At 42.1% G+C, this 24,592-nt stretch overlaps 1 protein-coding gene across 2 annotated transcripts in view; it reads right to left on the bottom strand.

Moving 5' to 3' along the window:
- Positions 1–21,432, bottom strand: part of NDEL1 (nudE neurodevelopment protein 1 like 1) — a 33,531-nt gene extending 12,099 nt beyond the window's left edge. For both annotated transcript variants that reach the window (XM_007457827.1, XM_007457826.1), the window contains exons 1-7: positions 21,239–21,432; positions 12,995–13,092; positions 11,225–11,378; positions 10,156–10,304; positions 8,073–8,209; positions 4,887–5,060; positions 747–838 (exon numbers count right to left, since the gene is read on the bottom strand). In XM_007457827.1, coding sequence (XP_007457889.1) covers positions 747–838; positions 4,887–5,060; positions 8,073–8,209; positions 10,156–10,304; positions 11,225–11,378; positions 12,995–13,080 — 792 coding nt within the window. In that variant the 5' untranslated portion in view covers positions 13,081–13,092; positions 21,239–21,432. The remainder of the gene's footprint in view (positions 1–746; positions 839–4,886; positions 5,061–8,072; positions 8,210–10,155; positions 10,305–11,224; positions 11,379–12,994; positions 13,093–21,238) is intronic.
- Between the last annotated feature and the right edge of the window lie 3,160 nt (positions 21,433–24,592).

Here is a 24,592-nt window from a genome sequence, read left to right as displayed (position 1 = left end):
GATCTGGATACAGGAAAGAAATCCAGTTCCTTGACTGATCCAGGCTGCAGGTCTCCTCCATGGCCAAAGAGCCCATGAGTCAACAGTGGCAGAGTAAGTGATCCGTGGGTCACAGATGAGGACAAAGTGAAAGCAAGAGATAAGCGAAAAATCAAAACAAGAGTACTGCTCTCGATAAAGTCAATGAGTAGGTATTACACGGAGTAAAAAACTGAATAAGCACAAAACCAAGTTTAATATTCCAAAAGCCGAAATGTTCTGGAATGCAAGGTTAGAGCCAAGGAGACAGCACAGGAGTTGAGGGGGCCAAGCAGCAGTAAGACATGTATGACTAAGAGAAGAAATTCATGTCATGAGCCAATGCGGAAGTCCTATGAAGAAAAAGCCCGGGGATGACCAGGAGGACAGCAGGCAGAGCAAAGAAAAGGATCAGAGGGCGGTATAAGACACACAGCCTTAGAGGAAGTAGGAGGAATCACGATGTTTTAGTAACAGCCATGGGGAACATGAAGAAGGCCCAGTGGGAACCTGGGAGCCAAGCGCAGGGACCCTCTGCAGAGGCACTGGCAAGGCTGAGCCCTGGGGGTGTTCACAGCCTCAGCTGGTCACTGGATGCTCTTGCTTCTCAGCTTAATTACAGACTTTACCACAGGAAGGTATCCTTTTTTCTTCCCTTGCTGCAAATTAAGAAATAATTCATTACCTTGGCAGCTGAAACACCTAGTGATAAATAATTAAAGGCTTACCCCTACTTTCCGTAAGAGGTCCCCCACGATGTTTAGTGCTGATATCCTAGCTGAAGGAGTCAGTGGACTGGTACCAAAGCCGTTTGGTATAGCTAGAGAAAGATAAAAGGTGACTGATTACTCTTGCAGTTCCCTTTACATTTGGGTTTTGATATTACAAAGCAGTATACACTCAATGAAAAATCAATATAGTATTCCAAACTGTGGATAAAGCATAAAGTGGAGATACCACAAATATCTCCATTGGATGTTTAGATTACATCCAATTTTTCATCATTACAAACAATGCTAAAAGGACATATACCCTTAAAACATCTAGACAAGTATTTCTGGAGAAGAGCTTCCTAAAAGTAGAACTGCGGAGTCAGAGAATATGCCCATATTTTCACCTTAGTATCCTGCCAAAATGTTCTCTAGGTTGTGCCAATGTCAGCAGTCTGAATGGTAATGCCCTCAATAGTATTAGACATCTTTTTTTCCTGCCAATTTGATAGTCACTTTGTTTTAATTTCTGTTTCCCCAATCAAAGAGTCATTTGAATCTTTTTTTCTGGAAGTCATCTGTTTAATCTCTGCACTTTTTTCTACTGGGCTGTCTTTAATCAATTTGCAAGGGCACTATACACTATAGATATTCACCTTTTCTCTTATATATGTTGTACTTCCCAGTGTGACATTTATCTCTTCAACTTTGTGGTTTGCAGGGGAGCCTTGGGCTTCCTCACTGCAACATAATAAAACTGTTCCCCACATTTTCTCCTAATGTTTTTCTAAAAAACTTTTCACCACTTAGATTAGTAAACTCATCAAATTACTAAATTTTCCCCCTCCAAATGGATATCTAATTGTTGTAATACCATTTAGTGAAAAAGACTTATCTCATCTGAAATGGCACTAAAACCACACACTGAATTCTCTATACATTTCAAGTTCCATTAAATTATTTGTCTATCCTACCAGAAATATGCTGCTTTAGTTATATAGTGTTAAAATATATTTCCTAAAGGGCAAAGCCTCTTCTTGTTACTAACCTATTTCAAACTTTTATTGACTATTCTTGCACATATACTCTTCCAGAGTAACTTTATTAAAAATAAAGTTTTTATTTTTATTTTATATTTGGCTGCATTGGATCTTCGTTGCTGCACGTGGGCTTTTCTCTGGTTGAGAGGAGCGGGGGCTACTCTTTGTTGCGGTGCGCGGGCTTCTCACTGCGGTGGCTTCTCTTGTTGTGGAGCACGGGCTCTAGGCACACGGGGTCGGTAGTTGTGGCTCACGGGCTCTAAAGCGCGGGCTCAGTCGTCGTGGCGCACAGGCTTAGTTGCTCCGCGGCATGTGGGATCTTCCCGGACCAGGGCTCGAACCCATGTCCCCTGCGTTGGCAGGCGGATTCTTAACCACTGCACCACCAGGGAAGCCCCAGAATAACTTTAAAAAGAACTTCACAACTTTAAAAATCCTATCAGGATTTTTATTAGAAATTTAAACTACTGATTGATTTGGGGAAAATGGATATTGCAACTAAATTAAGTCTTCCTATTCTGAATCATGGTATTTAACATGATATTCATTCACATCTTCTTTCAAGCCCCTCCGCAAAGGTTTTCAGTCGTGCACATTTCTTCAATTTACTTTTGAGATATTAAAGCATGGCGGTTAAGAGCTCTGGAGCTAAACTGCTAGATACACATCCATCTCTGCCGTTAACTGTGTGACCTTAAGTAACCAAATGTGAAAGGGGGCTAATACCAGCACTTAAATCATAAAGTTGTTGTTAAGTTTAAATTCATTAATAAATTTTGTTTTTTGGCCGTGCCTCGCAGCAGGCAGGGTCTTAGTTCCCTGACCAGGGATTGAACCCTCGCCCCCTGCAGTGGAAGTGCATAGTCCTAACCACTGGACTGCCAAGGAAGTCCCAAAATTCATTAATAAATTTTTTAAATGCAGAGCACACAGTAAGTGCTCAATAAATGTTACTATTATTTTTATCTGCTTTCTACAGAGTTGTAATCAGCAAGTAAAATGCTTTTGTTGCTGCTGCTGCTACTATCCTTGTCCTCTAGAATATAATCGCACTGAAGGTAGCAACTTAGTCTTATTAGACCACTATCCTCCCCACATCCTGAGTAATACTTGACACATAACAGGTGCTCAACGTGATACAAATAAACTGCTATACTTCTCTTGGCAGGAATTTCTGGATCTTGTTTTTCCCTATTCCCCTCGAATTTTATATTTTAGGTATTATTAAATCTGTACGTTTATGGTAAGTTGTCTTGAATGCTTTTTGGAAACAGGCATTTTATCAATAAAACACAATTAGAGCTAGACCGCTTCGTAGAGATCAGCTCTTCAATCTTGCCACTGATTTCTCTAACCTCTGGCTACTCACTGTGTCTGTGCAGACTTGCTTGTCATGAAACGGCAGCTTTTAGGTCAGTGAAAGCTCATGCTATCAGTTCCAATCAAAAAACGTGTCTGTCTGGACAAATATTACTGCCTTAGGGTTGACATTATCTTAACTGTGCCAGAGCAAGCTCTATGTCCTACTAACACCCCCCTGAGGCTCCAGACTATTCTGACTAGTGCTCAACTAAAGAATTTTCAGAATTTATCTGCATAATTCTAATTAGTAACATAAAAGCAAAGCTTTGTTAATTCTCAAATGCTAGTAATTCTAAGGTCCTCAAATACACAAGCAGCCATTCCCAAAAAAACGAGAGCTTCTGATGACTGCTGTAATCTATATACTGCCTGCTCTGTATTCTCAGCAGCAGAGTCAGCACATACCAGTACAATCAATAACGTAACTATACAGAATTTTCACGTACCTTACCTCAGCTCATAAAAAGACGAAAATAGAGTGAATTATCTATTCAAGGGCTACTGAGCACTTGAAATGTGGCCAACGCAATTAGAAACTCAATTTTAAATTTTAATTCATTTAAATCAATAAAAATTTAAAATTTAAATAGTCACATTGGAGTAGCTACTGTATTGGACAGCACAAACATGGAGTGCACTAACCGCCCAGACAGAAACCTTCTTGTATCACTCCGAAAGATGAAGTCCTATATTTCAAAAAAAAGTGTGAAGACAGACAGCTTCCACTGAGGGAGAAGAAAGTATAAGGGGGTGTGGAAGTAGCTGAAATATGATCTCCAAGCTGCAAAAACTAAATAAATCTCAACTGAGAGCTTCAGGGTTCCATTCTTAACGTTCTATCTAGTGACTACTAAATCGTTTTTCAGCTTACCTGGATTTAAAAAAACACCCTGACTGATGGCATAAGGCATATTCTTTCTGTACTATTCATCAGTTACTCTGAACATCACCTATGAAAATGGCAGCTACTGAGGCATGTTATAGAATGGACACGTCCACCCAAGCCAATCTTAGACAAGTCTGAATGGTAACTCAGTGAGTCTCTGTACTTTCTGTGTATAAAGCCTTCTAGTCTCCCATGATATGTCAAGAGGCAAAAGAAATAAAACTGCATTTAAATACAATCCCAAACACAACACCATAAAGCAACTATACTCAAATAAAAATTAATTAAAAAAAAAATACGGTCCCAAAACTTGTGTGTAACAAGGTGGCACAAACAGAAAAAAGCACACACAATAGAAAAAAATTCAAAGTGTTAATAAGAGTTGACTTTGAGCCCTAAGATTGCAGATGGATTTTATTTTTTCTCTTGTTTTTAATTTTTTCTACATGAACATGTATTACTGTTATAGTCAAAAAATAAACTTCCCTTAAAAACCTTTATTAAAATTTCAACTTATTAAGCTGCTCTTGTCTTAAATGTAGCCCTCATCTCACTGTTTCCTACTGAGTTGGCCTAGGAGAACAATGCCTTCTGCTTCACTCAGTGCTAGATTTAACCAACTTTTAAACTAAAATGATTGCTTAGGGACTTCCCTGGTGGTCCAGTGGTTAAGACTCCGTGCTTCCAATGCAGGGGGCATGGGTTCGATCCCTGCCTGGTTGGGGAACTAAGATCCCACACGCCACACAGCATGGCCAAAAAAAAAAAAAATTAAAATGATTGCTTAAACCTTAGCAACTCCTGCTTCACCAGCAAAGCCTCTTAAGTGGATCATCAACCACAGGTTCAAAAAGAAAAGACACTACAAACCTTTTGGTGAAGGAAAACTGTTCTCTGTTCCTTTGCCAACAGGAGTAGCTGGCAAAGAAAGTGATGCCTGGACAGCAGAATCCATCTTTTCACAGTCTAGAGTTGGAGAACTGGGAGCCGACTTTCTAGTTACTTCCTGCTGTCTCTCCCGAACAGCTAGTTCTTGTCTTAAATCTGTAAAATGTTGCAAAAGTAGTAATATTCACTAGAGGAAGCAAGTACATCAAGCAAAGTCGCATCTGAAACAGCATAAAGACACTCTTCCTAAATTACTACTTCTCAAAAATGAATTTCCTATTTAACAACTTTTATTTCCAGGGGAATAAAAATGACAACAACCCTACTGTCTACATGATCATTTAGACTTTAAAAATGCTATAAAGTTAACAGAACAATTATTTATGCCTATATTAAAAAAGAAATAGGGCAGAGTCCACAGTAGAACTCACAGTGAACATATATGACACAAAAATAAATATTCTTTACCAACTCATTTGCATTTATTTTGAAATGATGCTGTAGTCTGCGGATTATTACAAAATCAATGAAATGTATTTTTGTCATTTTAAATGGGCTGGCATTTTTTTTTCTTACTATCCTATGAAATACTTTGTTTTAGAAAGGAAGTAGTCAAAATAGTTGCGAATTGTTTTGTTTTAAAATATTGAATTTTTAACCCAAAATTAGTGTTTTCTTTTCCAGTTATGCAACTGACCTACAGGATACTTGCTTATATTAAAAAAAAAGATACATGGGGCTTCCCTGGTGGCGCAGTGGTTGAGAGTCCGCCTGCCGATGCGGGGGACACGGGTTCGTGCCCCGGTCCGGGAAGATCCCACATGCCGCGGAGCGGCTGGGCCCGTGAGCCATGGCCGCTGAGCCTGCGTGTCCGGAGCCTGGGCTCCGCAACAGGAGAGGCCACAGCAGTGAGAGGCCCGCATACCGCAAAAAAAAAAAAAAAAAAAAAAAAAAAAAGATACAAAGTTACCATACTCCTCGGTATACATCAAAAAGAATTCAAAGTAGGACACCAAGATATTTGCACATCCATGTTCATTATGGATACATGATAAGTGAAATAAGCCAGTCACAAAAAGATAAATACTGTATGATTTCACTTATACGAGGTATCTAGAGTGCAGTAGTCCCTCCCTTATCTGAGGAACATATGTTCTAAGACCCTCAGTGGATGATTTACGTCCACTGAGCGTGATGGTGCAAAATTTCACCCTGCTACTCAGAACAGCACATAATTTAAAACTTATGAATTGTTGATTTCTGGAATTCTCCACTTAATATTTTCAGACTGCAGCTGACCATGGGTTACTGAAACCATGGAAAGCTAAACCTCGGATAAGGAGGGACTACTGTAGTCATACCTAACAACAGTAAGTACAACTGCAGGGCTTCCCTGGTAGCACAGTGGTTAAGAATCTGCCTGCCAATGCAGGGGACACGGGTTCAAGCCCTGGCCCAGGAAGATCCCACATGCCGCGGAACAACTAAGCCTGTGTGCCACAACTACTGAGCCTGTGCTCTAGAGCCCGTGAGCCACAACTACTGAGCCTGCATGCCACAACTACTGAAGCCCGCGCACCTAGAGCCCATGCTCCACAACGAGAAGCCACCGCAATAAGAAGCCCGCGCACCGCATGGAAGGGTCGCGCCTGCTCGCTGCAACTAGAGAAAGCCCGCGCACAGCAACGAAGATACAAGGCAGCCAAAAATAAAAATAAATAAATTTATTTTTAAAAAAAGAGAGAGAGAAAGTAAAACTGCAGTTGCCAGGGGCTGGGGAAGGGAGAAATGGGAATTTGTTGTTCAATAGGCAAAGAGCTTCAATTCTGCAACATGAAAAAGTTCTAGAGATCTACAAAACAATGTGAACGTAGTTTAACATTACTGAACTGTACCCTTAGAAATGGGTAAGATGGTAAATTTTATGTTACGTGGTTTTTTTAAACCAGAATTGTAAACTTAAAAATAGGATAGAGTTAATATTTTATATATTACATAAATTATGAGTTCTTCAGATGAATAAACCCTTCCCCCAAAAAAGGAAAAGTCATGAAGAAAAGCATTTTTAGAAGAGCCAATAAACATTAGCAAAAAGTTTTCAACAAGTAGTAACCAAAGAACTACAAATTAAAAACAATGTGCTATCAATTTTCAACTTTCAAATAGATTTTTAAATAATTTTAAAATCTGTTTTTATTATTCACAATACTAGTAAACACTGTGAGAAGGACACTCAGTCACTGCCAGAGTGTAAAGTTACCAACTTTCTAAAAAGCAATTTAGCAGCATCCATTACAACCATTAAAGATACCTGTATCCTTTGCCACTTCTAAGAATCTAAGAAAATCAAAGATACTCCCCAATATTATGTACAAGGACACTATTTACAGCAAAAAATTAATGACCAATAATAAAGGACCCATCAAAAAAAATCATATATAATAGAATATTATACATTTTTAAAAACCTGTTTCAAAAGATTTTTTTTAATGGCATGGATTACATTCACTATATTAAAGGATAGGAAAAAATATATATGTATATATAATGTGGTTCCAATTATATAAAGGAAAAAAATATACAGGTATGTTTATGTATAGTCACAGGGAAGAGTGGAAAGAAACACACCAAACTCTTAGTGGGTTCTCTCAAGATAAAGGGATTGACAGAGACTTTTAGTTTCTTCTTTACAATATTCTGCATTCTAACATGCATGAAAGAAAGAAAGAGGGAGGGAAGAATTTTAAAAGAAAGTATATATTCTCTATATGTATAATATGTATACAGCAATATGTACACATATGTAATGCTAACATGTGCATGACAAAATTATTTAGGACAAGCAAAAAGGAAAAAATCCAAACAAACCAAGCAGTATATATGCACAGTGGTAATGGTTAAGGCTTTGGGAAACAGACCAGGGCTTGAATCCCTACTGACAACTCAAACTCTCTGTGCCTCAGTTTTCTGACCTATAAAATGGGGATAATAATAGCTACCTCCTAGAGTTGATGATGTAGATATTGAATAAACAGATTCAAAGTACTTAGCATAGTGTTTGACAAAAGCATACAAATGTGTAGCTTTAAAAAGTTGATCCTGAAGCTAGCTTAGCACTCTGGCTCAAGGACAGTAAGGTAATAAATATTCTTTAAGTATATATTTTACCTCTTGCTTCATCCTTTAACCTCTGTACAGAGACCAACAAAGATTCCTTTTCATCAAGTTCACTTTCTAAAAATGCATTTCGTTCAATGGCTTGATTTAGCCTTTGTTCAAAGTCTTCCAATGAAACTATTGTTGCCCTGAAAAAAAACAAATGAGAGTCCACGAATTAAATACATAACATGCAAATAGCTACTACAAAAGGAAACTGTCAGTTTATCTCATGCCATTTCCTGACCTAGAAAGCCTGGCCCAGTTAAAAGAGAATGATCTCGCCCCCTTCTGACCTCTGGTGCATTTAGTGTCTCTACTACCATTTGGGGCCATTCAATGTATTCTTTTGTCTTAAATTCCCATCTAAATTCCTTCAAGTTTCTTAAAGGAAGCCTACTTATCATACAATTTATATCTCCCCATTGGACTTTAAACATGAGTCAATGAAGTTTACATATTTTCAGGAAGAAAACTTCTCAATACTTTTAGAGTATGTTAAGAATTAACTAAGAATTAGTTTAAAACGTGGTCCCAGGTCCCACTCTATTTACTTTCTTCCTACCAAGCTTTTCTTCTTCCCGCATTTCTCATCTTATTTATTCAGCAAACATTGACAGGTACCTGCTATGTGCCCTCTACCCACTATGTGCTACAGAAATAAAACTTCCTAACCTCAAGTTAGAACTCTCAATGCCAGGGGTCCCCAGCAGGAGGTGAGCGGCATGAGTGAGCGAAGCTCCATCTGCCGCTCTCCAGCGCTCGCATTACCGCCTGAAAACCCCCTCCACTCCACCCCCACCCACCCCACCCCCGTCCCTGTCTGTGGAAAAACTGCCTTCCACGAAACCAGTCCCTGGTGCCAAAAATGTTGGGGACCTCTGCTCAATGCCATGTCCAATTTTACCACCTCCCGTCAACTGTCAAAATGCCTATCAATTCCATTTGCCCTCCTCCAACCTTCTGCCCTTGGCTTAATTCTTCATCCATCACCTTGATTACTCCTCAGTGGTCTACACATCTCCTCCTCCCTACTTTCAATTCCTCAGTATTATCTTCCCAAATCACAATCTGATAATAACTCCTTTGTTTAAAAATTCTTAAGGAGCACCTCTTTGCCTACAGAATGACTTTCAAACATAGCTGAGCACAAGGTTCTCCACAACCTGGCCCCAAACATCTTCCAGTCTCATCTTGTTCAGCCATACTGTCTTTACACACTTCAGTCAAAGTGAAATATTAATACCTGATGCACTTTCCTGCCTCTCTGCCTTCGCATCTCTCTCTTGACCGGTTAACATCTACTCCTCCTTGCAGACTCAGCTTCCCCAGTTACCACAGAGTACTTTAGCTGTGCCCTTCTCTATGCCCTGGAGCAGTCTGTACATTCCTCTGTACCAGTGTTTACCAGGTGGATTGTCCCTATCTGTCACGCCCAAGGGCAGTGGCTAGCTTATCTCTGTATCCTCAACTCTAGCATCATGCCAAGCATTTAAGTGTCACTCAGATACTAAGGAAAGGAATATCAGACAATAATTGTAAAGTAATAGGAATTAAGTTTGGAATGGTTAAGAAACAACTAATTATAGATATATGCAATCTTGGCAAAGTAATGGCAAGCCACTATAGGCTGTTCAGCAAAATCATAATAAAAGCATTTTGAGACAATTCATTGGTCAGTATTAAAACAGAAGAGAATAAAAAGCAGTGAAAATTTAAAGACAGATCAGCTAGGAATTAACTGCAGGATTCAGGTATAAGATGTGAGGACCTTCAAGAAGTGTGGTAGTACTGAGAACATACAGGGAAGATGGAGGAATGAATGAGACATGTTTTAAAGAAAAACCAACAGGATCAACAATGGTACCTGAAAGAAGAAGGAAAAAGGAAAACCAGAAAGAAAAGCCTGGAAGGGCATTATCTGGGGAGATCAGGATTTTTGGTAAGTTTCAATGTGAGGAGTTACAGGTGACATGAAATACCAAAAGGAAATGTTCTGGAACTAAGATTTGGTTTTAGGTTGAGCCTAAAACCAAATTCTAACCACTGACTGCCAACTTCGGTCACTGCAACAGAAGGCACACCGCTCACGTACCGCTTCGCCCGCTCCAGGTCGTCGTTGGCCTGCTCCAGCTCCCTCACGTACTTATGTAGCTGCTCCTTAATGGCCCGGGTCTGACTTAGATCATCTTCTAATACTGAGACCTGCTTGTAGCTCTGTGCATACTGATGCTCCAGTTTCTCCTGAAGGTGTGGGTATAGGAAGGAAAGCATGTGTCATTAACATATAGTTTTCTTTAATAAAGGATGTAACCCAAGTAAGGGGTGGGACGGGGGCAGGTGGGATCCAAGAGATTCACCCACAATCTGAGTTGATGGTACCCTTCTCTCCTTTTTACACTATTTAAAAACAATGACACATTCATTCCAAGTGCCTTAACTCATATAAAATTAGTCAATCATTCTCCTCTCAAAGGAAAGAGGAGAAAACGGTTTCACTATTTTACCTCTGAAAAGAGGTAAAATAGTGAAACCGTTGCCTTAAAAACCTCAATCTTGGTGGGGGAACCTCCGGGTTCTTAGGCTGAATGCAGTCCAGGGTAAGCACAAAGAAGTTGACTGACAAAAGAGTTCAAATTCCCTATACCTCACCTTCCCCAAATCTACCCCACACAGGAACATCCCAAGCATCTGGCTTAGGCATGTGAGGAAGAGCAGCAAAAAGGGGTTAATCTTTCACTCCTGAAAATTCCTTGTTAGAAGGGAATTTTTAAAAACTAAACTCCAAAACTAAAGGGACTACGAACCATAATGAAATAAATGTGTATTTCATACAAATATAATTTTAAAGTGCCACACAATGAGGTACTCTGTCAAAACAAATAATCAGGCAGCTTTTGAAAATTATAGGAACTACAACGTAATATTATAGCTAGGAACATTACAGCTAAAAAACTGACAGCTACAGTTTCCAAGTGAACTCCTGAACTCTAAACCACCTTTCCCTTGGTTCCATGAAAGCAAACAGTTTTTGTCAAAAATTCACTTTAGGCCTTTTTACATTTTTATGTTGCCTGCTGCTCTTAAGCTCCACCTAAAAGAATGTATTTCTCATTTTAATAAAACCCAGCAAATGAGACACCAGCTTTTACTGCCACAATTACCTTTAATGCTTCCACTTCATACTTCAGTCTTTGGTTATCAGCTTGCAAGTCTCTATTTCTTTGTTCAGCCTGTACTAACTGTGCCTCCAACTCTGCTTCTAATTCTCTGCTTCCTTCCTGGAATTCAACTAGCTCATCCCGAGCTTCCTGGAAGCTAATCAGAAACAAAGCAGGAAACATGTTATAGTAGGAAGCATAAGGATCATCCTGAAGATGATTATATATCAATTCAATAATTTTTGCCTGAACGTTATGCTACCATAAAATATACTAAACAATAAAGGCCATCTATTTTGCATCTCTTACTCTATATTCAGGATCCAATGAAAATAAGTTATAAGCCTCAAAAGGATTCATTTTTTATACACTTCACCCCTCTTTCTTATTTTTTTTTTCCTTTTTTTGTGGTACGCGGGCCTCTCACCGCTGCGGCCTCTCCCGCCGCGGAGCACAGGCTCCGGACGTGCAGGCTCAGCGGCCATTGCTCACGGGTCCAGCCGCTCCGCAGCATGTGGGATCTTCCCGGTCCGGGGCACGAACCCGTGTCCCCTGCAGCGGCAGGCGGACCGCGCCATCAGGGAAGCCCCCTCTTTCTTATTTTACATATTGATAAAGAAGCACATATTACTATCCACAAATTAGTTTAACATTTAGATTTGTTTTTTCAATGTAATTGGTTTCCTCTGTAATTCTATTATTTAATTTTATGCGTTTAAAAATGTTATTCTGAGAAGGGGTCCACAGGCTTTCCCCAGCCTATGAAGGCACCTATGGCACAAAAAGACTAAGAAGCCCTGCCATAGACGCACACTTTCCGTATCCACTAGCACAGTACAGTAACTGGCTTCAGCAATAACTGTGAAATAGCAATAAAAGGTTTGACAGGACTTCCCTGGTGGCGCAGTCGTTAAGAATCCGCCTGCCAATGCAGGGGACAAGGGTTCAAGCCCTGGTCTGGGAAGATCCCACATGCCGTGGAGCAACTAAGCCCACGCGCCACAACTACTGAGCCTGCGCTCTAGAGCCCATGAGCCACAACTACTGAAGCCCACGAGCCACAACTACAGAAGACAGCGAGCCTAGAGCCTGTGCTCCGCAACAAGACAAGCCACCGCAATGAGAAGCCTGTGCACAGCAATGAAGACCCAATGCAGCCCCCCAAAAAAAGGTCTGATAAGTCTTACTAAACTGTTAACCAAAGTTGGAAGATGTATATATATTTTAGAAAGATTTCATTTTAAAAAGAAATTTAAGATAAGTTTTGGTACTTAAAAGGTTATCTACAAGTTTTCCCAACTAATTGAAATGATTGAGATTTTATAAAATGCTCCATATACCCCTGAAGCTCTTGCCCCTCCCTCAAAGCTTTGCTGGCTCCAGACACTGATAACACCTGCCTGAAGAAAGTCTACCCTGTGAAGCCCTACAGAGCTTATCAGAATCTCCAAAAGACCAAAATGATGAGGCAGAGAATCTGTACACCGAGCAGGCCAAAGATGGCCAAGAGCAGTAATAAGCTTTATAAAAGGAGGTAAACTACCAGGAGAAATCACAAATGACAGTTTTCTTACTATTTAATAATTCGAGTAATAAAAGGATTTATGTCATTTTTATATTATTTAAATACAAGCAATGCTATGACTATTTCTAGAATCCCAATCCTATATCAGAAACTCTATATTTAGCTTTGTTAAAAAAAAAAAAAGGCACAAACTAGAGATTATGTATTCCAAAGCCCTCTCCTATTTTTAGGATGCTTTTCAACATTACCTTTGTTTATACTTCAAGGAAAGTTCCTTCCAATAAGCAGTTTCCTCCTTTAAACTTGAAAAATCTGGTATATCTTCACCATCCATGATCAAGAAAGACTGTGAAATATTAAAGACGAAAATAAATTAATAGAGAACATAGGAATCTTAGTAAAAGTATAAAGTCTGGGACAACACTAAATCTGCAGCATTTTGGAGGGAGTCAAACATGAAAGATTCTAAGAGCAGTTAACTCTATTACAATAAGCTCAGGCACCTAAATCACTTCACTGCCCCACTCACAGGGACCACCAGCATTGTGGACGGGGTCAGGAGAGGAGATGAACAAAGTCACGGAAGCCACGTGAAGTGCTTCTGGTGGCGGCACTAGGTTCTGGGGAGCTGACCCCACAGAATCATCCTGCAGCTGATTCACAGCGAACTGATCTTCTGGGAATCAGGTGACAGAAAACAAGCTCACTGTTAGAGCTGCTACTGCTGCGTGCCCTTCTCTGTTGTACAATTGCTTCAAAACACCTCCTTGAAACATTTTATACCAGGTAGCCTTTCGAGGAGATCAGGGGCCACATTCCCAATAATTTACTATCATTACATTTCTAAAAATTTCCTGTTAATTATCTTTTAAGTCCCAAGCTTCCTCCATAAGTCCACTAATTCTCCAACTTCAATGTTCTTTCACCTTGGTTCTTCTCCCAAGGCTTTCAGAGTGGGTTAAATAATATCAATTTAGGGCTTCCCTGGTGGCGCAGTGGTTGAGAGTCCGCCTGCCGATGCAGGGGACACGGGTTTGTGCCCCGGTCCGGGAAGATCCCACATGCCACGGAGCGGCTGGGCCTGTGAGCCATGGCCGCTGAGCCTGCGCGTCCGGAGCCTGTGCTCCGCGACAGGAGAGGCCACAACAGTGAGAGGCCTGCGTACCGCAAAATATATATATATATATATATATATATATATATTTAGTTAACCTTGCATTTAGACTGGCTACCTAAAATTCCCAACTGACTGTCAGGCCCAATGGAATACCAAAGACGTCGGGCTTGTCCTAGATTCACACCTAAGTGTTTCAGTCTTACCTCCTACAACCCTCTCCCCAAGCATCCTACTTTATATTCCAGCAATACTGTTCAAAATTGTCCTAATGCACCATTCTACTTCAGGTCTGGGTATTTTCCCTACCTGGAACGGCTCTCCCTCCTTGTGCATTTAGAAAGCTCCTATTTATCCTTTAAAACCTAGCTGTCACCTTTTCCAGAAATCATTTCCTGTCCTCACCCAGACAGCACTAAAATCTCCCACACTCTTGGCCCCCATGAATATGCATGCTTTCATGCATATATTTACCACATAATAATGCATTTGCTTACACCTCCCCCTATTAGGCTGTGTATTATTCTTACTGATTTCAACCCCAGCACATTGCCTGCACAAGAGCGCATATTCAATAATATTTATTAAATTAAACCAAAATTGATTCAACCTAATCCATACTGGGTAGCAAGAATTCAAGGCCAGCTTTAAAAGGAAATTAATAGGGACTTCTCTGGTGGTGCAGTGGTTAAGAATCCGCCTGCCAATGCAGGGGACACGGGTTCGACCCTGGTCCGATTCCACATGGCGCGGAGCAACGAAGCCCACGTGCCACAACTACTGAGCCTGCGCTCTAGAGCCCGTGCGCCACAACTACTGAGCCCACACGCCTAGAGCCCGTGCTCCGCAACAAGAGAAGCCATCTCACCGTGTCGAAGAGTAGCCCCCTTTCGCCGCAACTAGAGAAAGCCCGCACACAGCAATGAAGACCCAAAGCAGCCAAAAATAAATTTTAAAAGTAAATTAAAACTTGAAGTTGTAGAGAATACGGAATTCATCCAGCAGGACTCACTACTCACGAATGTTTGGAAAAGACATGGACAAGAACAAATACAGAACAAATACAAATTCAACTTGAGGGTAGGTATACCAAAGGGACACAAGAATGGCTTCTAGTTGAATAAAATTAAAATGTAACTATCAATATATACATTTAGTGTGATGCTTTTGCGGCCTACTGTGACTTCTTCCGGTTTTAGTCAAGTCTTTCCTGACTACATCGTCTATAATTACTTTTGGCGTATTAGTCAATCTTCTAATTAACTTAAATTACCAATCAGCCTAAGAGTTCTCTGAAAAGAGATGGTCCTTGACATACGTGGCATCTCTTCCTGGCACTAAGCACAGCACTTTGCTCAGAGAACGTACATAGTGCTTACAGACGTTTACTGAGCACCTACAATGTGTCAGACACTGTTAAGTGCTGGATAAACATTCAGTGGACCAAATGCACCCTGCTCTAATCTTATTACCCCTACACTGGCACATTTTTGTCTGTTTTTCTACTCTTGAAGATACCGTTATAGCATGACAGCATACTAAAATGTAAAACCCACAGTCAGGAGTCCTGCTGAGACTGGGTTCTAGGGTTTCCACTCTGCCATTAAATTCCTTAATGGCAATTAAGCAACCTGCTTAATCTCTTAAAGTCTCAGTTTTTTCATCTAATAAGGGTTTGGACTATACTAGCTGACTTGTTTCTTCAAATATGTATACTGGTTAGTAAATAATACTGATTAATTTTATAATCCTATCTCTTCATCAAAGTTCCCAATTCCTATTCAATTTCCCCAGATGTAGGGATAATCTTATTTGTAACTGTAATTTAATTTGTAGTAAGGTGTGAATGAAGATGAGGCTAATCCAGTAGCAAGAGGTTTATTTGTATCTCAGAAGAGTATCCAGAGCAGTTAAGGGCATCACCACATGGTATCAAAAACCCCTCTGACTCATTGCCTAAGTCTCCTTGACAACCCAGCTGAAGATAAAATTACAGGACACATGAGAGAAGCGCCTCACGGTGAGGCAACAATCATTGTGTCCCTTGAATGCTCTACATAAGGTTTAAAAAAGGTCTTTTCCCAAAAAGCAAAAAAAAAAAAAAAAAAGTTAATCACATTTGAAATCTATGAATCCAGTCGTAAAGAAGCTCCTGGGTGCTGGTCCTCAAATCTGGAGAGACACATCTGCCACTGGAACACTGGCAACCATGTATCAATGTGCAGCTCAAATATTCAGTTTCTCATACACAATCAATAAATTATGGTTTTGCAAAATGTTATGAAGATCTAAGGGACACAAGAAGCAAAGTTCTGCTGCTACTTTATTTTAAACAAGAAATATTTGGGGCTTCCCTGGTGGCACAGTGGTTGAGAGTCCGCCTGCCGATGCAGGAGACACGGGTTCATGTCCCGGTCCGGGAAGCCCCCCCCTGCCGCGGAGCGGCTGGGCCCGTGAGCCATGGCCGCTGAGCCTGCGCATCTGGAGCCTGTGCTCCGCAACGGGAGAGGCCACAACAGTGAGAGGCCCACATACCGAAAAAAAAAAAAAAGAAATATTTGAAGAGCGATGAAAGGTTGTGTCTCTCCATGTAGTTTCCAAGGGCAGGACCTGTGTCTTACTTATAAATCCCTTCTGCCTCACCAGGAACATGGAACGCCATAAAGTCTAATATTTGAATCTGACTTATAATCTTTTTTTTTCCTATTATTCCCTCTTTGCTTTCAAAGTACTGCTTTCCTTTATTAAATTCCTATTTCAGAAATGGTATAAGCCAAAAGATGTGTGGGCAGTTTATTTCTACCTCACAACACACCATCATGTATTAAATCAGGATTATAAAACCTATCATTCTCGGCTAGACAAAATTATCAGTCTGAGGCAGGCCAAGCCACATTCACAGTCACTTATAAAGCTCAGCATAGGCTCCACATCACAGAATAGGGAGCTGCTGGGACTTACCGGGGAGAGCCTTGGCGATAACCGCTGCACACTAGCTACCTAAAATAATCACTGTCCAGCCCTTAATTCTTAAATATAAATGGACAACCAAGAACCACCAGACAAATGAGAAAAGCCAGCAGCATGAGTAAGAAAATCCTAGGACCTACTGAACCTAGAGGAAACAGGTAATTCAGGAAATGAGAGAACTCTTCTCATACAAGAACTCAGGAGGGTTACCTCCCACACAGCTCCTGAGACAGCTACAAAAGAGAGAACAACAAGACCTGGATGGCACAGGCTATAGGAAATAGTGACTCCAACCCAGGATTGCAAAGAAGAAACATCCCAAGATGAAGCCTAGTCCATCACGCCCCGAGAGTCACTCAGTCCAGATGGATGGCTCCAGGAAAAAGGAGGAATCCCATAACAGACACCATGACTGGGAAGCTGGATAAATCTGAAGTTATGATAAAAGGACATCACTCTTGTGTCAACAAGAAAAAAAAGCAAGTTGGAAACTCCAGAGAAATCAAAACACAGTATATTTGGTCTTAAATTTACATTTAGTGTGTTGCTCCCTTTAAAGATTCTAGGATTTGGTAAACAAGTCTGTATTCTTTTTTAGGCCCTAATTCTGTAGACTTTGATGATAATACCTCTGAGCCTTGGTCTTCTCAAAGTGAATGTTTCTTGTCCTTTTAGCTTTGTATTCACTTGGCAGCCATCTGGACCCCTTTTGTAGTCCTGCTTTGGAACTTCTCTAGATTACATACATGCCTTTCTGCAGTTCAGTGACTGAAGTTACTTCAGCATGTCAACACTTTATTCGCAGGTAGGTTACTTTTACAGTTTCCAGTACTCCTTCTGTTACTATGCAGTATTCGATGATTCTGGCGATTGGTCCATGGGCCAATGTCCTCATAGAAGTTCATAATGACTACTAGATGCCTCCCTTGGCATCTAACATTTACCTGAATGTATTTAAATGTGGAGCCAACCCTTCTACAAATAGGGTTAGGGTTGTTTTCATCTACAAATGTTATCATTCACATGCCCAGTTTGAAACTTTTCTGTGTGAGGCTGTTTTTCATTGTTGTTGTTGACCCATTTATACAGTATCAGAGGACCTACAGCTGTTATTACTTTGAAGAGTGCTTAGCTAAGTAGTGTTCCCTGAGGAATCTCACTGTTTACACCTCTGGGTATACTATAAAGTGTCCATTTGTCCCTGTTTTTTGGTTCTTGAATAGGGCCGTATTCTTAATACAACTACCAATTTTTCCATCAGCGTCCCCTGGCGACTCAGGTTTTAAATAGCCTTTCGTGTGAAACTTCTTGAGAATCTAGTTCTATTTCTTGTATTTTCCTTGTCCAACTACTTAGCTCAGTGTCAAATAATTCTAGCCAAATTATTTTAATGTGTTTTCATTTCACACTTGCTTCTGTTTTCTTGCTGAATCTTATGTGAATTGATCGTAGACTACAATTTTTCTAATTAACAGGCTACTTTTACAAGTCACTTATTGGTCCCTCAAACAGTAATCTATGCCAGAAGCCTTTTACTAAAATGACATCAGCTTTTCCAAACAAACCAATTAAAAACACTTAAGAGGGTAACAAGTGGTAGGAGCAGCACAGCATAGCAGTTAAGAGCCCTGACCCTGGAGCCAAACTGCCCAGATTGGAATCAGAGTCCTCTACTCACTAGTTGACCCTGGGCAAGTTACTTAACCACTCAGTGACCCACTTCCTCACCTGTAAAATGGGGATAATAATTAAAATAGGGTTGTTATGAAGATTAAGTGTGTTAACATTTGAAAGTACTTAGTACGGAATCTGGCACAGTAAACGCAGCATAAATTTCACTTTTTTATTTGGTTGCACCGGGTCTTAGTTGCGTCGTTAAATTATTTTTAAAAACTGGTCGTTCAGTTGCAGACCTCTGAAGTATAACCATAAAATAAATGTGCTTCAGAATTTAGAACATACAAATGATTCCTTAAAATTAATCACTTCTGTAAGCTATGTGCATTATTTCAGTGATACCACCATTACTGAAAACATTTCTAAAACCTCTTCTGGAATAGCCTTGAAGAACCAGATTAAAAAATAAACAAAAAGCTCTTTCTTTGTGGTCATACCTCATTTCTACTGCCTAATTGGTATTATCCAGCTTTATCACTCTAATTTTAATCACGAGACTTAGCCTTTAAAGAAATTGGATTTTTTACAAATAACAAAAATTTGCTACCTTCTCAGGGGCTATAAAGACAATCTGTTCATTTTGCTTCAAGTTACAGCAGGAGGATGTGTCCACTGTGTTATATGAAACTATGTAACTGGAGATATTAGACTACAGAAAGTCAATACAGAAAACTATACTGCTACCAAAAAAAAGAAAAAGCTTTAATGACACATCTACAATCTTCTGAAGCTGAAATGAAAGTAGATAATTATATACTCTTCCCCACTACCCAAATCTTCCCTCAAAACCTTGTCCCATACAGACGGAGTGTGAACCCCAGAAGTATGACAACTTCTACACGGGGCATTATGATTCTGTATGTGACCTTGAGATATCTAGCAACTGACAAATCAACTCATTTGGGTATAAAACTGCCTGTCCCAAATGCTATATTTACAAAGAAATTGTTCTTTGTGCAATGCTAAGAAAATCCATTTTATATGATACTGTCTCCTTGCTAATAGTTGTCGAATGGACTAGTGAGACTGGAAGAGTTCTTCTGGAACTCACAATAGACAATAGATACCATTTTACCAAGATTCTTCTACTCCCAAAGGTGACACATACAGAATTTTAAACTTTTCAAAGTCAATCATAAATATGGTCTCCCCTTTGGTCCTATCAAACTTCTTTTTCTACCTTATGAAGCGCTCAGAAACTTACGACAGAAGTAATTTTAAGCTTTAGTAACCAAATTTATCCCAGTGTGACTCAAAATGAGAATTAAAAATAAGTTTTGGAGATGTCACAAAAGCATCTAGGTTTTTACTGAGGTTTCTACTTAAGTGTTCCTCATCCAATTTCAATTTACTTAATTTAAAAAGCCAAAACAGAACAAAAAACAACTGCTTCATAAGATTTCTATCTGGACCCAGTCAACTTCAACCAGGGCTAACCAAAGGTTTTTTTTGTTGTTGTTCCTTCTGATCTCTGATTTTAAATAATAACTTTAATAAAGATTCAGAGGAGATATTTTAGTTCCCCTTTATTCTCTTCCACACATGACTTAATGCTGCATTTTACCCCACCAACTTCATGACTTAGCAAAGCCATTACCCTGTTTCATAAATGGATTAAAAGCAACACAATTTATCAGACAAAATAATTAGCCAGCAACCATGACCAAGTACCAGCGTAGGATTTCTCTCACAAATGAGTAGCAGTTCTTATCCTAGGCAGGTCTGCTCAAAAACATTTGAACACATCTACTAGCTTCTGGTATATTTTTGGCAAATTTTCTACTTTGCTTTCTAGCTGAGAAGGGTATAAAAATCCCACAAAAAGAAACCAGAACTCCAAGCCGGGAGATGTAAATCCTGGACCAAGCGAAGCCACTCACCGGCTGGTAGAATCCACAGTAGAAATCACTTAAGCCCCCACCCCATCTGGTCTCAATTTCCCCATCCGTCAAATGGCGAGAAGAGAATCAGGCACAGCCACTAACCAGGTGATGAGGTTCAAAGGAGATAGCGAGAGTGTTCTGAAACGAGTAAAGGCGCTACAGAAATGTAACAAAATTATCCGGAGTCAAAGAACCCTCAGTTCCTTGGCAAAACGTGAAGGGTTACTTCGTTGCTTACCAACAAAAAAAAAAAAAAAAGGCCAGCACAAGCAACCCAAACCCGTTTGGTGACACTCTTCTGAACTCCAAGAGGGGTGATGAGCAGTTCGGGACAGGCAGTCACGGTAATGCCACCGGAGCCCAAGGTGGGCTGCTTCCGCAATGGCCCCTAGCTTCTCTCCCGCGGGGAGTTCTAAATCCAACCCGGCTCCGAACCACCCCCTCAGCTGAAGGGATGGGGGAGGGGCGGTGGAGGAGGATGGCTAAGCTGCCGCCACCACCTCCAACGGAGCCGCTCCTTGCGCCACCAGCGCCCGGGCCCACGGTGCCACGTCCCGGCCTTCATCCCCGCCATCCCTCACCCCACCCGCCGACACGGGCACATCCTAGGGAGACCGCCCGGCTCGCTCCATTCTAGGCGCCCCGGTGGGCCACACCTCGGACCAGGGCGAGAGGGGACAGTTAGAGCGGTTGGAACAGTTACCGCCGGACTGGTCGCCCCGGAACCCGGGCCCGTCCCGGCGGGGCCTCGGACACAGCCCCCGGGCTGGCAGGCTCCCCGGCGACAGGCCTCGGCGCCGCCGGCTCGGCCCGGCACCCTCGGGAGCGGCCCCGCACCACAGGTTCACCTCCAATGTGTCAAAAGCGCATATTCGCCTCCGCTCCACCGCAGTCTCCTCTCCGCTGGCCTGGCCAGGCCCGCCCAGCCACTCAGCTCCTCTCCCCTCCGCAGCCTTGAGCTCCACTCCGCGCACCTCCGCGCCCGGCTCCTCCCCGACACGTCAGAGGGTGCCTGGGTGTCCGAGGCCATTCTGTGACGCACGGGGGCGGGGCTCTGAGCATGCGCGCGAGCGCGGGGCGGGCTGGGCGGGGCTGTGGCGAGAATGGTGTCAAGGGGGGCCGGGCCGCGCCGTGCCCGGCGCGCTGACGTCACGCTGGCGGCAGCTTTCTGCGCCGGTGCTCTGGGCCCCGCTGTGTGTCGTTTGCGACCTTCGTGGTTCCCCAAAAAGGCTCTACGTTTGGGAAGGTGGCATCACCGTGGATGACAACCTGCCTCCCGGTTTTCAGCCATCAAGTCCTCCAAGTGTCTGTTTCAGTGTTCCCGTTTATAAGAAGAACCTCGGCTCAGATTTCACCTCCGAGTCCACCTCGACCACGCAATTCAGGCGTGTTCTAGCCCCCTCGTCACTCCCTCTCACAAAGACCTCTGTTGTTTCTACGGCATTCCCACTAGCTGAAACTTTATACTGCTTCTTGTCTTCATCTAGTAAAATGTAAGCTCCATGAGAACCGGAGCCTCATTCCTTTTTTATCCCAGCAGATAGCTTGGTACCAGGCACAAAGTGGGAGCTCACATATTTGCTGAATGAATGACTGGACTCGTTGAGGGGACCGAGGGAATATAAATATTTCCACTTGTATATTTTATATATCTAAGCGTATATTTATTCATGTAAATATGCATATGTATGTGTTTTCATTCCCTTGGGCCCCCAACTAATGGAATCCATTTTATTTATACATATTCCCCTCCAGAAGACTTGGAGAAGGGGGGCGGGGTGAACTAGCTGAGACAGAGGAGGATGGGCAGCTGCTTAGGGAGTGAAAACGAAGAAATAGAGCTGTTTTTAAAACAATTTTAGTAACTTTTGCTGTGTAATGTATAACATAATTCTCTCTGATGTCAGTGCTCTTGGGATTGGGTTTGTGAGGTTTCTGGACACAGTGATGTGTAAGGTCTCAAGGTGAGAACAAGGTGAGCCTGGGAGGTCCAGTTATATTTTTGAGGGCATGGACATAAACAGGAGCAGTGCAAGATAGATTCTAAGAGGTGTCCAAATCAATGAAGATCAAAGAAGTAATTAATGGGATTGTGGGAAGGATGGCACCTCGAACTAGACTCTGAAAAGATCATGGTAATAATAATAATAATGAGTAGTTCACTTTTGTTGTTCCATTTGTATGTACTGGCAATTGTGCTAAATGCTTGGTTTGCATAATTTAATTCTCACAATGACCCCATGAGATAGATGCTGTTATTATTCCCAGTCTACCAAAGAGGAGACCAAGACCCAGTAAGATGAGGTTGCCCAAGTTCACTTAACTCGAAAAAAGAGGACTCAAGGTTCAAACCCACCTAGTCTGGATTATCTAACTCAAGAAACCACACTATTAACCACTACTCTACTGCCACTCAAGAAAGGGGATGGGCTTCGCTGGTGGCGCAGTGGTTGAGAGTCCGCCTACCGAGGCAGGGGACATGGATTCGTGCCCTGGTCCAGGAAGATCCCACATGCCGCAGAGCGGCTGGGCCTGTGAGCCATGGCCGCTCAGCCTGCGCGTCTGGAGCCTGTGCTCCGCAACGGGAGAGGCCACAACAGTGAGAGGCCACTTATTAATAACGACTACTCATTGGGCTAGAGCCCTGTGCTAAGAGCTTTACATACATTTCCTCACAAGCAGCTTGTGAGGCTAAAATTATTACATGCATTTTATATACTGGAAAACTGAGGCCCGGGGAGCTGAAGTTTAAACCCAAGCAGGTCTTAGTGCAAGCCCAGTGACCTGGGACATCATGGAAGCCTGTGACCTCATCCATCAGGGCACAGCTTCAACCAGGAAAGCAGAGCCCCAGAGATGATGAGCAGGGAGGCCTTCCTGTGCACCTGGTGCCAAGAAGGAACAGTCCCACCCCGAGAGCAAATAAAGGCTGCAGCTCTGGTCCCTGCCAAGTCCTGGGAAACACACTGAGTCACCTAATGGCAGGCCAGGCCCTGCAGAAAATGTGGGCATCATCTTCCAGGCCACCACCCCTCCCACCCAGCCTGGACCAAAACTGATATTCATCAGGACTGGTGTGTTGGCCCCATCTTAATGAATGGCCTTTGCTTGGCAGGGCTCTCAGAGGTATCAAAGCCCTGTACTGATCTCCCTCCTCTGTGTTGGTTGAGTTTTCTCCAAAGTAACAGCAACCTTTACCCCACTCCCTGCTTCCAGTTTGTCCATCCCGGAAAAATAAAGTGGAGGTAAAGACGGAAGGCAGCCTCTAAGGGGAACAGAAGTTACAATCAGCTTTGTGAAGGTAGAAAGGTGAGTGAAGGTTGCTCCACCCTCTGCCTTCATAAACCATTAGGAAGGGGTTTGCTGAGGCATGGGTCCCAATCCAAGGTGTTTCTTGGATCAAGCCAAGGTGGTCAAATGTCACAGTCCCTGAGAGCATCCCATCTTCCCTACCACAAACTCCAAGACCCGGGAAACAGAGGCCAGGTTCCAACGCTGGAAGAGGAAGAGTTGACCAGCTGCCTTAGGAGAGGTCTGGACACTAACACAGACTCCAGCCAATGAGAATGTGGACTCCAGCCACTTCACACACTCACAAAAGGTGATGCGGTGCAACAGGCCTGCCGTGAAAACTCTGAGGAGATGGGGCATGTGAAGAAGCTAGTGAATCAGGGGAGCAGACACCTCAAACTCAAAAGTTTGATTCAGTCTGATCTCCATATCTCTTTGGCCAACTGTTTTCTGCTAAGCTATAGGGGTATCAGTCAAGCTGGGCAAGGGACTCCCAAAGGCCCGCTAGTTACTAATGGCCTGCTGGATACGTCCACGAGATTCCCATCACCACCTCCAGCTCTTTGTGTCTAAACCTCAAACAGATTCTCCATTTGCCACAGCTGAAATTTCCAGAAAGGGTTTCACGTTTCTGCCAATGGTGTCATTGCTCCCCTAGTCAGGAAGGCACAAAAGCCTCGTCAACTCACCCTTCATCATACCCTTCCCCAGCTTTCACTTCACTCACGTGAAATGAAATATGAAAGACTTTCCCTTCATAAACTCTCAAATACATTTCCAGTCTTCTGCCCCTGAATCTCCCCAGTCCAAAGTATCCCTTCCTGAACTTCTCTCCCTCAAATTTCTTGCTCCAGCCCTGCAGTGCACACCGCCATCGGAATAACCTTTCTAAAATCCCACTGTGTACAGAG

Source organism: Lipotes vexillifer, unplaced genomic scaffold (genome assembly GCF_000442215.2).
Source record: "Lipotes vexillifer unplaced genomic scaffold, Lipotes_vexillifer_v1.1 scaffold611, whole genome shotgun sequence".
Lineage (NCBI taxonomy): Eukaryota > Metazoa > Chordata > Mammalia > Artiodactyla > Lipotidae > Lipotes > Lipotes vexillifer.
This window is presented reverse-complemented; position numbering and strand designations above follow the sequence as displayed.